The sequence below is a fragment of the Armigeres subalbatus genome, chromosome 2 (assembly GCF_024139115.2).
Source record: "Armigeres subalbatus isolate Guangzhou_Male chromosome 2, GZ_Asu_2, whole genome shotgun sequence".
In the NCBI taxonomy this organism is placed as follows: Eukaryota; Metazoa; Arthropoda; class Insecta; order Diptera; family Culicidae; genus Armigeres; species Armigeres subalbatus.
Window position 1 is genome coordinate 341,357,788 of NC_085140.1, and position 18,066 is coordinate 341,375,853.

The 18,066-nt window shown below is 36.4% G+C and overlaps 1 protein-coding gene and 1 long non-coding RNA gene across 9 annotated transcripts in view; one reads left to right on the plus strand and one right to left on the minus strand.

The window, feature by feature from the left end:
- The window catches only part of LOC134212851 (solute carrier family 66 member 2), a 119,468-nt gene extending 101,836 nt beyond the window's left edge, over positions 1 to 17,632 (minus strand). Inside the window, exons 1-2 of one of the 8 annotated variants that reach the window (XM_062691088.1) lie at positions 17,137 to 17,632; positions 15,959 to 16,559 (exon numbers count right to left, since the gene is read on the minus strand). In XM_062691088.1, coding sequence (XP_062547072.1) covers positions 15,959 to 16,161 — 203 coding nt within the window. In that variant the 5' untranslated portion in view covers positions 16,162 to 16,559; positions 17,137 to 17,632. Of the gene's footprint in view, positions 1 to 15,958; positions 16,734 to 17,127 lie in introns of all 8 variants that reach the window. The other 7 variants (XM_062691087.1, XM_062691086.1, XM_062691085.1 and 4 more) reach the window with 7 other exon arrangements.
- LOC134217006 (uncharacterized) lies at positions 6,171 to 6,953 on the plus strand. Its single transcript, XR_009980897.1, has 2 exons — positions 6,171 to 6,532; positions 6,596 to 6,953. It is a non-coding gene; the product is annotated as an uncharacterized LOC134217006 (long non-coding RNA).
- Positions 17,633 to 18,066: the final 434 nt, after the last annotated feature.

Genomic DNA, 18,066 nt, shown 5'->3' on the forward strand with positions numbered 1-18,066 from the left:
CTGAGCTCTCGCGACAATCGCATTTTCCCCCATTTCCGGATATCGCAACTGCATCGCGAGTGGTGCGCATGATAGCGCCGACTATGGCATAGATACGCACTACTTGCGATGCAGTTGCGACATCCGGAAATGTAAGAAAATGCGATTGTCGCGAGACCTTAGTTCGATTTTCAACTGGATCTACAATATTTCTCGAAGGACCTTAGCCGGCCCTGTACACATACTGTGAAACAATTTTAAATGTTCAGTTCACGCATCCCTAAATTATCAAATCGGATGATAAATGACAGAGTTACAATATATTTATTCCAGGCTACTGACATCCTATTGTTTATCCCATCGCCAGATCGTAGCCGGGATGTCCTGGGCTATATTTTTTTTCATACTGCGTTTCAATGATGACAGCGGGCTATGTCTATTGATGATGATGACACCGCGCTTGTCACCGGCTCGATTTATTCAATTTCTCTAAAAAAATACCAAACCCAGTTAATTTGGTCATGTACAGCATTTGACGAGCGCTAATGACCACCTCAATCGAACTCAGTTTTAGGGCTGTGAACCATTCCACCGATTCGTTTAACTTTTAGTTAAAATTTTACATTTCGATGGTTATTTCCCATCGTGGTTAAAATTTTAACCCGAAGCCGACCTATTTTAGTATTGACAGATTGGTAGTTGTTTGGAACAAAATGGTTTTGAATCCAATTTTCTCACGACCAAAGTTTAACAATCGAACTGTCAAATCTAACAATGCTCCAGAGCAGAGTTATTTTTACCCAAAGATAAATAACCATCGAACTGTCAAATTTAAACTAAACGTTAAACAAATCGGTGGAATGGTTCACAGCCTTAGTGGAATGTCTAGAAGTAATTTGATTAAAAACGGAAAGCAGTACGAAAGCAGTATCAAGTGTGATATCACAAAATAAAACTTGATATCGAAAAATTGCGTTCATTATGCAGTAGAAGGAAAGTCCAGCCCCGTACTGCTAACTGTTTTTAATTAAATTGCTCCTAAAATTATTAAAAAAACTCCCCGTATGTTTCCCCGTGCATTTTTTTTCATATATTATCCTTCAACTCCTTCTTCATGCAACCTTTATTCGCCAATAATGATAAATTTATGAGCATGATGATAATCGCTACGATGACAAACGACAATAATTTATTGGCTTTCTCCGGTGATAATTTCGGCTGATTTTGATGATTATTATATTGTGGTGGCTATTACCGCACGTAAAATGCTAGATAAATGACGAAAACAGAACAATATAACTCATTTTGCGATACATAATTAAATACCCGCGCGAAATGTAATCGGTGCAATATGAACGGAGCTTTAAACTTCAAGAACAGCACTAGCGCCACACCAACAAACGGTGGCTTCAAGAACTTGCGCTTGCTTCACGGGGTTGGAAAATACACCTCCGTCACTCTCTCGTGCAGGAAATTGGTTCATTATGTCCGATTGAGCTCAGAACTGCAACAAAGGCAGTTGATATGATAAATATCAATTCCACAGAACATTATAGGTACAATAATTAAATGAACTTTTCTACAGTTTTCGGCCAATCTATTGGGGGTTAGGTTGTGCACTTTGGAATTCATTGATTGCCATGAAAAACATACGCATGCCATCAAAGATGCCTGCGATGTGTGGTTTGGCGCGCGCTCAAACATATGCAGAGGAACGCGCGCCACAGCACATATCTAAGCCACCTTTGATAACATGTGCACGTTTTTCATGACAATCAATGAATTCCAAAGTGCACAGCCCAAATTTTAATAAATAATCCGAAACTTTATAAGAAATCATTTAATCATCGTATAATGTTCTGTGGAATTGATTTTAACATATCGACTGCCTTTGTTGCAATTCTGGGCTCAATCGGGCATACCGAACCAATTTCTTGGACAAAAGAGTGACGGAGGTGTATTTTCCTATGCATTTTGGCTGAAACCACCATACAAGCTTCAAATCAAATGCGCCAGCTTATGCAACAAGCGATTGAGCTGAAATTCCCAGAGATTGATGTTCTTACCCAAAGGCACAATCCTGGGGGTGCCCCGTAGAATTCGATAATTTTTTTCTCCCCATACAAGGCTGGGCCACTCTAATATTCACGGATGGTTCACGAAGCAACATTCAAGTTGGCATTGTAATACACTGTTCATCCTTCAAAATTACCTATACATAGACTAGACTACCTGATCAGTTCTCAGTAGGGGAGTGGGGAGTAAGCCCGGTCTCTTAAGCATTGGGTTCAATCAGTGGCGTTTCCCTAACCTCAATCTACCTGCGCACTGGGTTTAAATTTGAGGAATTGATGTTCGGAAATGCGTTAGCGTTAGCGTTAGCGTTGTTACGGTATACTTCGTAGATTGGACACTAGTGATACTCATGTTTCTTATGGAATCCTTATCCAGATTGCTATCGGAAATCAAGGTGGGGAGTTACCCTTGATTCCAATCTAAGATAAAAATGGCATTACTACTCCCGGCCACGCCCATCTTTACCGTAACTAGGGATAGGAAAGGAAATGTTGATGTAGAACTTACTTAACGAGAGGCCCCCGACTTGGCGACGCCCTCATAAGTTCTACGGAGTTGGTGGTTTGGTAGGGTAAGGTAGGTCATGGAGGTTTTCCTCAAGCTGGCAATTCGACCCACAGACTATGTTGTTTACCTGTTTTTATTTAAACTCTTGCCATCCGGCTGTCGAAAGAGTATGCTAATATCAATTTTATTTACAGTTTATTCTTTAAATAATTTACAGACGATTTCTTAACCTCAATCTATCAACAAATATCCGTTGAACAAATCTAAATTTACTAAATTTGTACTTTCTGCTCAGTGAGCAAAACGATTCTTCTAGGTTCATCGAATACAAACATCAAACCATGCCTTTTAAAGATAATTATACTAAACATTTTACAAAGTTTTATTTCAAGTATTTTCGCGATTTCTGATATAAAATTCAATAGCAAACAATCAAACAAAATTAAAATATTCTAGCTAAATTTTACTATTTTGGTCGAGCATGGGTCAGCCGCCTGACACCCACGTTGAAAAATATGTTCCATGCTTGCCTCCCACATAAAATAATAACGTGTGCTAATCACTAATGATACTAAAAGATTTAAATGAAATTAGGCATTGTTCCCGCTTATCATTTTAGCACCGCCAGGGGGAACTTGGCCAGAACCCACTGCACTTTTCTTTCCCTTTCCACAAACAATTACCATCATTTGTGATATTTCAACGGAATTTTATTGGGAATTCTGAAAAGGCAGACAATCAATGCAGTTAGATTGCCAGGTAATACGTGCACATCGTAGCACTGGTGATGCATCACAATCGTATATATAGAGGAGTATATGCACTATATGATGACATTGACCGGAAGATTAGATACACACTCAGTTTTTATTTCTGCAGCTCGGCAAAAATCCGCACAGCCGTGCGCCAGCAAAATAAATAACTGATATTCCGGCAAAAATAGCGTTTGTTAGCTGATTTTCGGCAATTTTTTTGCTGATTATCAGCAATTTTGACAGAAATCTCGGCAAAAAACATGTTTGCTGGGGCACGGCTGTGCGATTCTCGGTAAAAGTTCAACATTTTGCTGAGATCCCGGTAAAAAAAATTAAGTGTGTAAGCATTTCCCCCCCTTTAAATTTGAGGAATTGATGTTCGGAAATGCATACAATAACTAGATTTTAATTAGTTTAAACGAGTCTGATATTATTTCCTGTTTGAGCTGTCAAAATACTATAATTTTCATTTTTTGTGTCAATGCACAGGTAAAAAGTGAGGTTACGCGACGCCACTGGATTCAATTGAACATAATGGAAAGCTCAAACTTATGTAATTTGCATACAGAATCTTTCTTTTGGTCATTATCTATCATATGTATGCATTGTAAACATTAAAGTTTGATGATTTTAACATACAGATGAAAAACAAAAAAAAAACATGTAGAAGATGGATGACCTCAAAAAGATGCGGGTAAGCCCGTCACATTATAAAATAAGCCTCAATTTTGTTTTCTTGCATGAATTTTTCCTAGATAATAGTATGGAAACGGCAGGTGTTCCCGCCTGGCAGTTGCAATTTACTTTACCCCTTCAAAACAACAATATCTACATAATATTGGGTTCAACAATTTGGAAGGTAAATTTCTAGTGTATCAAAATGTCGGAAGAACTCGAAAAACTATACACTCTCGGCCAGAAGTTTCGATTCATTCTCCGGATATGCGTTTTAATTCTATTTTCGCCAAGTATTGTCTGCAGTACAGTTCTTGACGATTTGTTTGGAAACTAACTCAATGTAAGGGAACTGCTCCTTGAATTCATACCATGTACCCAAATCAATACCATTCGAAAACAAAGAATTCTCGCTTAACTTGTCGCTCGCTTGTATGATCCACACGAAAGAAAAAAAAGTACCCAAAATTGAGTATTTTTAAACTTACTTTTGAGTTATTTTTTCTCTTCTCTTTCATCCACTCTTTCTTTTGTTGTCAAAAACAAAAGAGCCAAACAATCCAACGACGCCAGTTCAATACGGGAAGCTAATTTTGAGTTTTATTACCTGAGGTCTAAATTGAGTGAATTAAATTTACATTTGGGTAAATAAATTTTCCGTTGGGTACTTTTTTAACATGGGAGTAAAGGCAAACTACTTCGACCCTACTTACTCAATTTTGGCTTCCCGTACGGATGTTCGAGGTTGGGTGAATTAAACTCACTATTGGGTAGTTTATTTCTTCCGTGCAGGACATCCAGTGCACTGGCAGTGAATTGGCCTTGACTAATCAGATCATGATAAATAAATATGTTTAAGTGCGTGAACTGATTTTTGCGGATAGTGGAATTTACTTTTGGGTGGTGAACTGCTCCTGAAATTCATCTCATGGCTCCGATATTCATCCCATCAAAAACAAAGCAATGGAAAGGAATTTGGATTGTTTATTATTTTTGCGATTTTTTCAGCAGTGAGCACGCATGTTGATAAAAAGAGGCAACGAAATTGGTTCTGTATTTCTTTGTTTCCCAATGAGATGAATATATGTTTAGTGAGATGGAGATCAGAACAGTTTCCCTATTTAACTGTATTTAATAATCCCGTGCACATTTTTATACCAAGAATTCCGTATAGAAGCATGTAGGTCTCCAGGATTCGCTATTTTTTTTCTCGCTACCTCTCCTGATAAAGGTAGCCTCACACCTCGGTAAAATTTTCCGCCGGATTTTGGGCCCCGTGTATTTTCAAGAATTTCCCGGAGGAATTGCTCAAGGTACTTCCGGGGAAGTTTATGTACGAAACTTGCGGAGCCATTCCTGAAGGAAACTTCGAGTATTGTAAATTAATTCCTGGAGGAACTTTCAGAGAAAATCCTGGAACAGTATTCAAAGATATTCCTAGAAAAATTTCCAAAAGAATTCATCTCGAAAGGATCCTTTAGAACAAATATGGAGGAATGCTTGGTATCGCCAAAAATTCAAGAAAGAATTAGGGGGAAATACGGCTTTAGGTTTTGTTCTATTATTGGCAGGGGGGTTTTTGTCGACCAAATTTTATGAAATTTGGCCACAATATTCTTTGATATGCAAAGAATGCTTAGGCCAAATTTGAGCATAGTCAGTCATAAAACCCCCCCTGCCAATAATAGAACAAAACCTGCCAAAGCCGGCATTCCCCCTACTGAAAGATTTTCTGAAGTAATTTCTGGCAGAATTCCCGAAGAAAATTTGAAACACTTTTGAAAAGAGTTTTGGAAGAATTTAAAAAGAAAGAATTTCTGAAGTAATTTCTGCATAAGAAATAATTCTATTCGGTATTCCTGAAATATATTTTTCTGACAATTCATAGCGGATTTTGTGAACGGGTTTCAAGGGGAATTCCAGAACTACATAATTCCATCCACCGACCTAATTTAGGACACAATCTGTGAGGAAAACCTGAATGAACTTATGAATACATAACTTCCCTAAACATTATTTTTAAAACTGAATCTAGACAACAGTACCGGATTAATTTTATTTAAAACTACAATAACAAATATCACAAAATTCCCGAAAAAAAGATTTTCAACGCGCATTTAATTTAAAAAAACAGACATTTTCATTTCTCCCCTCTGCTTGTTTATTCCGCCCACACTGTAAACCTGACAATACTCTTTAAAGAGTAAAAATCACCCGTTTTTTGATGGTATATGAAAATGTCAAAATAATGGGTAAATAATTTTTCTGCATAATGAGTATTTTATGCCCAATTTCATGTTCCTTGTTTATACCCTTTAATGGGTGAAAAACGAATTATAGTTTTTGAACAAAACGAATGGTGCATTGTCGCTTTTTTGTGGTTTTGTAATTAAATAAATATCAAACTAAAAGAATAAAATATTCTCGCGTTAACCAGTCGTGGATGGTTCGGAAAAAGCAGCCAGAAAGAATCAGGAGCTGTTCCATCGCGTGGGTGATTTACTGATGGCCAGGATTCCGAGGGAACTTTCATAGAGATTGTAAGTTTTATGCTAGAAACCTGGAACGCTTCAATTTTAATCTGATTTTCCCTTTCCGAACAGAATACCGAAGGAATCGGTGGAATTGCTATTTCCGGTGCACCGTCTACGTCTGCAGGATGTCAGCTACTTATCCAAATTCCTCACGGCAAGTAGAACCGTTGTTCCGGCGAGTGGGAAAACATACAGTCAGATACGGATAGCACAAATTTGGAAACCGGCGATACGGAGACTCGTACCAAAGGCAGCCACCGTAGACATTTTATTTTGTCCCCTGGCTGTTGCCGAAACATCCCATACAGAAAATGCGCTTTTCGCCAACAAAAAAAAATCGTTCGTTCAGTGGATACGCGAATAAAAAACATGTTGAATTTATTTTTTTAAATCGCTTGTACTGTTTAAATAAAGATTGATTTCAAGATTTCCTTGTAATTGTTCCACTTTTCCGATAAATATCACTGAAAATAAAAAACGTATTTTTAAAAATAATCAAGGGTAAAAAATACTCATTTTCCCGTAAATATTTGTTTTGATAATGGGTAAAAAGTACTCCCGAATTTGACGTACAGGGCTTTTACTCATTAATGAGTAAACGCTATTTACTCTTTTAATGAGTTGAACTATTTAAGTTCATAATGGGTACTTTTTCACCCATTAAAGAGTAGTTTGTCGGCACAGTGCAGTCCCACCCACCCACGTGGTTTTGACAGTTGAAGTACAGTTGGATTGGTGAACCCGGTGCGAAACCATGAAACAACACAGTGCGAACCTGACAGCCTTTGGGGTTGGAACCAGTGCGAACCTAGTTCCAACCTGAGCGAATAAAAAAACACTTTGACAGCACTTAGGTTGGAACTGGTTCCAACCTAGGTTGAAACTTTTTAAAAACGAATTCGACATTAAATCCCGAACATGACTCATGTCCCGAAGAGTGGCATTTTGGCAAATTTTCAATTATTCTTCGTGCATATCAAGATTGCAAATGAACTTAAGATACTATTACAAGAATAACGCGAATAAAGTTTTAAAAAATGTTAATAAAATCCTTTAAAAGCTAGTGCTTAGAATATGAGGCATGTTCAAGATGGCAATGGCAAACAACAGCAGGCATCCGTAAAACAACAAAAAGAAACATGCAAAGAGACGCGCTCAGAGTGAATCACAATATCGCGTGGCGCGTCATGTCACGCTGACATCGACCACCACAATAGAGCATCACGCGCTACTTGTTATTGTACTCAAGCTTGACAAAACTCCTCAACTCGCCAGAGGTGAATTAAGGTGAAACTGTCCAGAATCCAAATAATTTTCAGAGGCACCAATCTCCACAAAGAAGCAAGCAATAGCTGCCTACCTTTTATTTTAGCTTTGCGTCGCAGTAAGTGTGGAATAAAAAGATGGCAGCTGCTAGTTGCTTCTTTATTTTCAATAACCACCTTGACAACGCGGGGTGGAATAAAATTGGATTCCGTGAGGAGTGTCCTTCCTTAAGGGGGAACAAACATTTAGCATAGCATTAGCATTGTTACGGTAGATTGGACACTAGTGATACTCATGTTTTACTTTTGAGATCCTTTTCTAGAATGCTATCCGAAATCAAGAAGGGAGAACAAAGATTGGCATCATACAACTACACCCGGTTCTTTTTTTACACGGGTGCGTTTTAGTTGATTACGACCTTTAGCGTTAATGAAACTATGAGTTAACCCCATTAAAAAAATCACAAAAAATCAAAGAAAATTCAGGTAGTATTTAAAAAGCTGTGAAAAATCAGGTTAACCGGGAAATTAAAGAATACCAACCGTGTAAAAAAAATATTGGGTGTACATAAATCCGTATTTTTTTAATGAATGTTTGTGGTTTTTTTCTCGGTGCTGCACTACCACAATCATAATTTCTCGAAGGACGGAAACAGACAAACGATACACCGTCGGTGATAAACCATTCAGAAAGCTCTTTCCATCGCCCAGCTATTCTTGTGTCTTAAATTATTATCAGCAATATACTGCCGCGATTCGCATAAGAGTCCCATGTCGACGATTTTGATTTTCTTTCAGAAATAAGCTTAAAATGAACTCATCTTTAAGAAAAATTGATAAAATAATAGGCTTTGCTCTAAAAATTTGAAAATCAATACCCACTTGTGTTATCACAGTCACATTCCACGTTTTGATACACTTTCACACAAAACATCAATGTAATTATGGTCCATTTAATAATTCCATAGCAACGTATACAGATAAAGAATATTATGCCAAATTTTTAGAAAGATTGCTGGTTTTATCGATTTATTAGAATTTTTTTAAATTTCTCCATGTAAAACGAGTTTGAAAAATTCAACGACATATTTCTCAAGTTGAAGAAAACTGACATGGGACGCTTATGCGAATAGGGGCAGTATACTGAATTCGCTTCCTCAAGGATGAGAAGTACTAAAAAACAGAATAAAGCCTATCATGAGTCAAGATTATAAAAGATACAAATATCACAGTTGAAATAAAAGTTGTTCGTTTGTCATTTGAATTGATTGATTCTATTCAAGTACAACTTTTCCTCAAAAATACTCCATAATTGTGGATGTGGATGAATATTGAATAATTTTAATGAAATATTCTAAATTTTCCCTAACATATTAAATAATAGAGCTAGCTTGACATGGACCGTTGAATCAAATGAATTGGGGTTTATTTTCCACGTCGAAACAACTATTTGAAGAAGCATAACAGATGTACAAAACTACCGCGGTTTCATCAATCAACTCACCTACTGCTTTACATACATTTTTAAAATAAAAATCTTTAACTCTCTTGCTCCTCTTTGCTTGAACGAAAACATTTACTATGTCATCAACAGTCATTCAAACTTCTGAGTTACTTTAATTGTAATTTGACAGAGGTGTTCGCCCAAAAATACAAAAATCACAAAATTTCACAAGGTTTTTTTTTTTGAGAATTCCTCCAAATAATCATTAGGGAATTCGTTCGAGAATTACTCCAGGAACTCCTCTGATAATTCCTCAAGGTTTCTTCCGGGAATTTCTCCAGATATTTTTCCGGGAATCCATCCAGGAATTACTTCGGGATTATTTCGTTCTACCAATTCCTTTAGGTACTCATCCAGGAATTTCTCCAGGAATTTTCTCTTGGATTTTTTTCCGAAAACTCCACGAGAAATTTCTCCAAGAATGCCTCCAGCTTTTTCTTTAGGAACTCTTCTAGGCATTTCTTCAGGATTTTCTCAGGGAATTCTTACGGATTTTTCCAAGAATAACTTTAAGAACTTCTCCAGGACTTCATTTCTCTAGGAATTCCTCTGGGTAAGTATCCCCCCTGAATGCAAGCTATTCCAGGATTCAATATTATCAAGTTTCATTCTTCAGTTCGTGTTATTGTTAGGAGTGTTTTGAAATTAAGAGTTTCACCAAGATTAACGTGCTGCTACATATTCAAATCACAAGCCATGTTTTTGGTATGCGTGCTTCAAATATTGATCCAAAAAATATTACTGTGTTGTGTATTGCGAGCGTTGTAAAAAAAAATACAGCAGCGCGCGTGCTCTTGTGGTAATCGTGTGGCTATACTAACTCTTTTAATTCAGAGTGATTTGTGTTTATCAATAGAAGAAATGCATAAATCTATAGTGTTGCGTTCAGTGCGTGATTTCTCTTGTTTCGGACTGCAGAACGATGACGCGATCGGCCGAAATATTTGTTCTGCATTGCGCGGCCGGTAATAAAAATCAGTTCAGTGCGAGATTTCTCTTGTTTCGGACTGCAGAATGATCGCGCGATCGGCCGAAATATTTGTTCTGCATTGCGCGGCCGGTAATAAGAGTAGCTACACTAATAAAATTCCAAACGTATTGCCTATTTGGAAAGAAAACATACTTTTCATAAGGAATAACGAACATCATTGTTATTTGCAGTTACATAAGTGTTATTATATACATTTTCCCTTTTATGTGGAAGTCTGTAACAGCTATATGAACTCCTTATTTCAATTATGTGTGGGTTGTTATGATTTTGATTCGAGAAATCTAATAGTAAAAAATTATTCAATTCTACCAATGATGCTTATGTTTGAGCTAACAAGATATGGCAAAGAAAATGGAACACTTTCGGCTGGACTTCGATCTGTTTCAAAGGTATTTTTTAAACATTATTAACATATACTTCACCATACCTAAAATAATCGCAATGCATTTGTCTCATGTTAAGGATCCTGTTTTTTGTTCCAAGGATTTTTTTTACCTAATTCATGCCTTCGGTTGGATACCTCGACTACTTGCATAGTTATAGATCGCAATCATTTTTACTTGGAACCCAAAATTGCCGTGAGCAAAACATAATGGAAAATGGTAAGTTTATTTAGACAAGTTTCGAACAAAACCATATAAAACATCATGTTTCATTCAACTTGCAGATTCCGTTAAGGCAGGTGTGGAAAAATTGTATCTGATCCGGCATATAGAATCGGGACGAAATACGAAGTGGTCGAGGAATTGGCGGCATGTACTCCAGTATTTTCGGAACTCGAGATATGAAACTCTACGCAAAGACCAAACATGTGCACATTTTCTTTTATGTATTTTCATTTGTATATTGAATACAAAATATATTTTTTTCACCAGAAAATAAATAATCCGGGATGCCCCAACATTGAAAATGCTAATAATTTTTCAAAATAATTCAAATATATTATATAATACTCAAACATAACTTATTATGCTCAAACATAAAAATTATTGCGTTGTGCGACATAGGTTTTATTTGAAGAAAAATTATAGGTTTTATATTCCTCAAACATATTCATTATTAGTGGCTTCTAATTGCAAAAAAATATGTGGTTTCACACATATTAGGTATACGGAAATTTGCCTCGGTGTATCGAACAAGTAAGTGCAGTGCGTGTTTTACTCGTCGGGAAAGAAATAAAGTATCTATCTTGTGTTCGGTGGCTCATGCGCATGTCGCGCGCGGTCGAAAAAAGCGAGTTCTTCAATAGTTTGCTGTAGCCATCGAACAAGTGAGTACAGAGTGCTGTGCTTCCGTGCGGTCGTCCAAAACGCGAATCTCCTTAGCCTTCATATGCCACCGGGCGTGCATGTTTTTTAACTTTTGACTCGTATTAGTGTCATTTCCCATCCCATAGATCGCATCGCTTACCAAAGTGAATCCAGATAAATTATCCTTTGTAACTAAGACGATATCCTATCCCAAGACAATCGTGGAGATGCAGAGGTATACTCGGTCTCTAGTAGCAACGAGAGTCGGACTAACAATCCTTCCATTCCTATATGACCGTAAGGACGTGGCCGGCGCCGTTATTGACTTTAAATATTTGAGCTCCCGAAACGTGTACATTGAGAATGGGTAGCTAATCCCAAGCCCCATTCATTGTGTTCTCTGTACAATTTCGCAAGTTCAGTCAATCACGGAGTAGCAACTACGAATTGTGCGGTCATAATGCTCATGCTCAGAAGAAATGCATAAATCTAGTGTTATGTAACTAAAATGTGCTCGTTACACTTTGTAAAAGCTACACTGATAAATATTCCCTAGAAAAACTATGCATCATCAGCGTGATGAGGCAACATTTCATCCATTGATAACATTATCTGCCGTTACCGTTAATTTGTTTTAAAATTTTCATCTTCATGATTGATTACATATTTCGATCTCATTTTTCTATAGATTTCTAAATTGTCATCAAACTGATTGAATAATCTTCTACCATCCAAATTTTTCTATTCGCTCATGATCAGTTTTCTGCTTTCTAAAATCGATTTGAGCAATTAAAATTTTTAATTCGCGATTTCATCAATTTCACATTTAGAATTTTTGGAATTTTATTTTTCTAGTTTTTATACAATTGATTTTCCAACACTTGTTTTTCCAACATATTAAGAGTTAGAAAATTTTCATTCAAAGGATCAAAGCAGAATTTTTACAAATTTTAAATTTATTTATATATCCTTATTAGCGAGACTTTCAGCCCAAGGCTGGCTCGTCTCGTATAAACTTGTGAGAACGAGAAATATTCAGGAGTGAATCATCACTAGAACCTTCCATTGAATTAGTAGTGGAAAAAATACTACAAATACTTCACTCTCCAAAGGTATACGAAGAAAAACACGGAGGAACAAAATGAATTACTCGATTTTCAATATTTTTTATAAAGGTGTTTTATTATTGAAAATTAATTTCAAACCTCATAAATACATGCATTGAAGTTTATATTATTGAAACGTTTCAAAACTTGAACAATTTATTGAAAATTACAAAAAGAAAATTACAAAACTACCCCGTCTTCAAACCAGAGCGTTAATGAATAAAGCTTCCAATGAATGATTAAATTCGTTATGATTAAATCATTCAACTCTATGATTAAAGGTTATGAATAATGATTTATTCGTTTTTAACAATGATTAATGATTATGATTAACGATTAAATAAATTTTTGACGATGATTAACGATTATGATTAATGAATAAAAAGTTTGGAGTGTGATTAACGATTACCGAATGCGATTAAATGTTGGCACAATATGTGTATGATTAATGAATAACGATCGATATGATTAATGATTAATGATTATGAATAATCAAATTGAATGATTTGCATAGTGATCAATAAGCAAGTGACCTTTCTTCCAAATTGGGCTATTAAAAGGTATAAAAATTGTATGATTATGATAGAAGATTAATGAATAAAAACGATGAATGCAATGATTAAAATTGATGATTAATGAATAAACTCCAAACAATTATGAATATGATTAGTGATTAATGATTAAATGTAAAATTCTATGATTAACGATTAGTGATTAATGATTACATCGTGTTTGTTAGAATGATTATGATTAATGAATAATGATTAAATAACCCATTATTCATTAATCATGATTAAATCTATGATTAATCACTAATGCTCTGCTTCAAACGGTCTTGGGCGTTAGTGTTAATTATATTTTGTTATCGTTGAGATCGGTAACCAACTTCAAATTTAAATTAAATCGATTAAATCGACCAAAAATACCATCAAAACAGACGATTTCACAACGATCGATTTGATCTCATACTTCATCCGAGTTTTGAACAGAGTGGCGGTGATGTTCGACTTCCACTTTACAACGAATGCTCGAAGAAGGTAATCATTCAATATTGAATAAGCATAATAAATTTGAAAAATCGTTGAAAGACCCGTTTTAGTTTTTGTATTTTGGTTGTTTGATATTGCTCCGCTTGTTCTAGTCATCGGGGCAAATAGAAATGCGTGGTGCGGGGCCAGTTGAAACGATTCAAAACGTTCCCCTTGCAATTAAAAGTAATATTTTTTTCAGAATTCAGCATGGTCCGTAAATACATTCGGAAAACATAAATTATAAAAACATGCAAATTTCTGAAAAATTAAACAAATTTCCGCCCATTCCGTCATGAATGCAACCCTCCTACAATCTCCACTAGAATGAAAAGGGGTCATGTTTAAACTGCAGTTTTAAGATTCTTAATCTACTGAGCAATGACTCTCAGAAAATCAAAACATAGAGTATGTAAACATTTCATTAACTCCACCTTTCACTTCCCCAGCTGCCTATTTCTCCAATCGAAGAGTTTATGAGAGATATGCTGGCTGGTTAAACAATGAGCATTTATGGAGAAGACGCAACCGAATTAATCAAGTGCACAATATACAAGTGAACCAAATAATAAACTATCCTGAAAAGTAATCCGAGTGGTCACCAGAAGGAGGAAAACAATTTGATAAATGAACCGTTTGTTTGGCCAAAATGAGATTTTTATATATTCTGAATCCTCGTCCAAAAATACATATTCTGGCAAAAAATACGAAAAAAAAATTTGTTCAGGAATGTATGAATTTTTTTTTCGTTTGTTTGAGAAACTACATATATCCACGTACTTTGAAGAGCAATTGTAGAGCACTGCTTACATTTTTTGCACTGAAAGTGCCTCAGGGTGTTGAGTTTTGCTAAAAACTATTGATCTGTATCGAAGAAATCGAAAGATTCGGTGCAAATTTGTTCAAAAACAGTTTTTTGTTGTTTTCTCGAAAAAGTGTAAAATGGACTTATGCAGTTTCTCAAACAAATGATTCAAATGTTCAGCGTAGTGCGTTCTCCAGAATTTGGTCTCTGGAAATACGCTTGTGACTTTCTTGTACACTGCTTGTACACACTGTTGTTCGCATAAGAGTCCCATGTCATTTACTCCGACTTGAGTAATTTGCAGTTGATCTTTTTAAACTGGTTTGACATGGAGAAATACAAAAAAATCCAATAAATTATAAAAAAAAATGCTATCTTTCCAAAAAATTGACATAATATTCTTTATCTGTATTTATTGCTGTGGGACAATTAAATGGGCCATACTTAAGTTAATTTTTTGTGTAAAAGAGTACCTCTGGAACATGATTTTTATACGAGTAAATATCAAGATGAGACAACAAAGGTGGGATTTATTTTTAAATTTCTATAACAGGTAGTAGGCTTATTTTATCAGTTTTTCTTAAACAGGAGACAATTTTAGGCTAATTTCTGAAAGAAAATCAAAATCGACAAAAGCTTACATGGGACTCTTATGCGAATCCTGGCAGTATTATAGTCACCTTTGCAACCTCGTGCTTCTTGAGTCTCACTGAGTACATACATTTTGTTATTAATACGGCAAAATTAGCTTATGTCAAAATATAACGTAGTGTTTCAACTTGCCCTGATACGCGGGGCAAGTTGAAACGATGCATATAAAAAATAATTTCAATATACAACATATTTATAAAAAAGTTTTTAAAGGTTGCTCATTTTTTATGTATAGTCTTTGGTCCGAACTAGCAAACGCCGCAAACGGATTCAAAATATATCAAAGGGTGATTTTTTTACAGCACTTCGAATTTCAACTTTGAAAAAACCGTTTCAACTTGCCCCGGTGTACTTTATTATAACGATCTATTATGTAGCTACTAGAATTGACCAATGTAATTTTATACGATAAGTTGCAAATTAGTCAAACTCTGACCAAATGACTAACACCTCGTCCCAATGTTCACATTTTGGTCGTTGCCCTAATTTACGCAATAGTTATTTTTTCTAATTTTTGTATAATGCTTACGAAATCATAGAAAAAACAATGTCTGGCTTCCGAGGTCAAATAGCTCATCTAACGACAACAGTCCATACTCTGCCACATAAATATACCTGATAAGAGCCGTGTCAGGCAGAAAAAAAACGTCTGTTTCATTTCACATATTATCAATTAGTTTGATAGTTGCTAGAACAATTTCATCACTTTCCCACCGAGATGCTACAATCTACAAATTCATTCCCAATTATAATCAACAGTTTCTTTCCCAGCCCGATGAGCTCCGCTTTGCAAACACGCTATCAACTCGTAATTATAATTTCGTACACTTACCAGAACAGAATCCGCAACGTGTTGGCAATTAGCAAGGCCAGGCAAACGTGCAGCGAGAATCCCTCCGGATCTTGCGTTTTCTTGATCTGCTTGTACTGAGGCACATACGGAAGCACCCCACCGACGACCATGAACGAGGCGGACACATAGCCCACGACGTGGCTCACCGTCAGGCCCAGCTCGTCGTTGATGATCCAATCCATGGTGGACTCCGGCACCTACTGCTCTCAAGGCTCCTCTACGAACACTCTTCCTTGGCGCTGGGCAGATTAACCCGATTCCCTATCCCATCAGGGTGAGGACCGAGCAACTACTAGTTCAAGACGAATCGACGATATTTCACGGTCATAGAGTTTGGCCTTCCTTCCGCGCCAAACAAGGAAACACTGCGATATTGGAAGCGACTTATTTGTTACTCAAAGTCGTGTTGCTCAGAACGACAAAGATATTCACTAGCACTAGCACTGATCTGGCACTGCCGGATGAGACGGGAGCAGCTGCATTCAATTTGCACCGCGATGACGACCGCAAGTTGAAGCTCTTTATGTGTGCTTGTTCCAAAGAAGGCGGCGAGACGAACACAAAAACGGCATACACTAGGCTTAACTCAAAATCCGAGATAAGAAATAAATTACTTCAACGAGTGGCGAACACTGCCGTGTTGGCCCCGGTACGGAACACACGCAGCACGGAATGATTGCTAAATAGGGAATTTAGTCCGGATTTAAGGCTACGCGATATGAGATACAAAGAGCTTACATCGAAACAAATGTATCTAAGAATGAAAAATTAAAATCAATGAGAGATATTTAAATCAGTTTGATTATTAAATTTTATATCATTAAACGATGATTTAATTAAACTATAAGTGACTATAAACATAATATTCCTGATTAAAGGCATCAATTTTGCTATAGACCACCGATCTTCTCGAAGGCTATTTCAAGTTGAACAAGACTTGAGAATATTTATCGTTCAGAGAAAATTTTGGAAGGAAAAATCTAAAAGTGATTAAACTGCTTAATCTTGCAATATCGCATATCCCTACAGGCCGGACAGTAAGAAATTGGTCAGTCTCTAAGATTCTGTGTTTTTGCTCCTTAGATTACACCTCAAATTATTAATTTATATCACACTTGGACGACTCTTGCAGTGAAGATGAAACTCACTTTATTTACATTGATTAGCGCACTCCCGAGATGTCGACTTGACACAGTGGCAAAGAATTTCGTAATCTCAGACACCGTTCACTTTTTACACGATCCACCCAGCAGCGAACCAATCATTGGTTTTGGTTATTTATTTTTAATCGCCTAATACTCGGGATTATCGCCAGCCGTCCATATTTTCGGCCAGAAGTTTTCCTTCGTGCGGTTCACGTCTTCCGTTCTGGCATCAAGTTTTTCACTGTTCGATTCTTTTTGTTCTAATTTTCACACACAACAGTCGCTACTGACGCATCATCATCCACCAGAATCAAGAATCACAAACACGGAAATCAATCCGATGAACTAACTGCTGGCATCAGATTCGCGACTTATGATGACAGTAGCGCCAGACAAGACAATCTCCGTATCACTAGACGTCTCTCCTCGAATTGTTCTGCTGGCTGATTCTCAGACGGAACACAACGGTACTCTGACGGGAACGGGACGCCTGACGACTATCGCTGGCGACGCAGATGTCATTTTTCTCTTTGATTTTCAAGATGTTTGCGACACGCTAAAAAAAATTCGTACAGAATTATAAATTAGAAAAATGTAAAAGTAGCCTGTAGCTACAAAAAGTCTCGGAATTTAGATTTTTCCGAGTCTAAGCCTATAAGTGATCGCTTTTGCAACATACTCATATATGAATACATTCTAAAAAGTATGGATATGGTCTGTTACATTTAATATTATGGATAATAATACATGAAAACTCAATTTTATTTTTCGATCGTAAAACCTAATAACAAAATGACACAATTCTCGCGTGATTTTTGAAAACGTCGTAAGTCCAAAAGTGAGGCTCTCTTTGTTTACTTTCTCTTTCAATTATTACAAAGCTATACTAACATTTACATTGGATTTTCCAGTACCAATCTGAAGGAAATAGCTTTGTCTAGT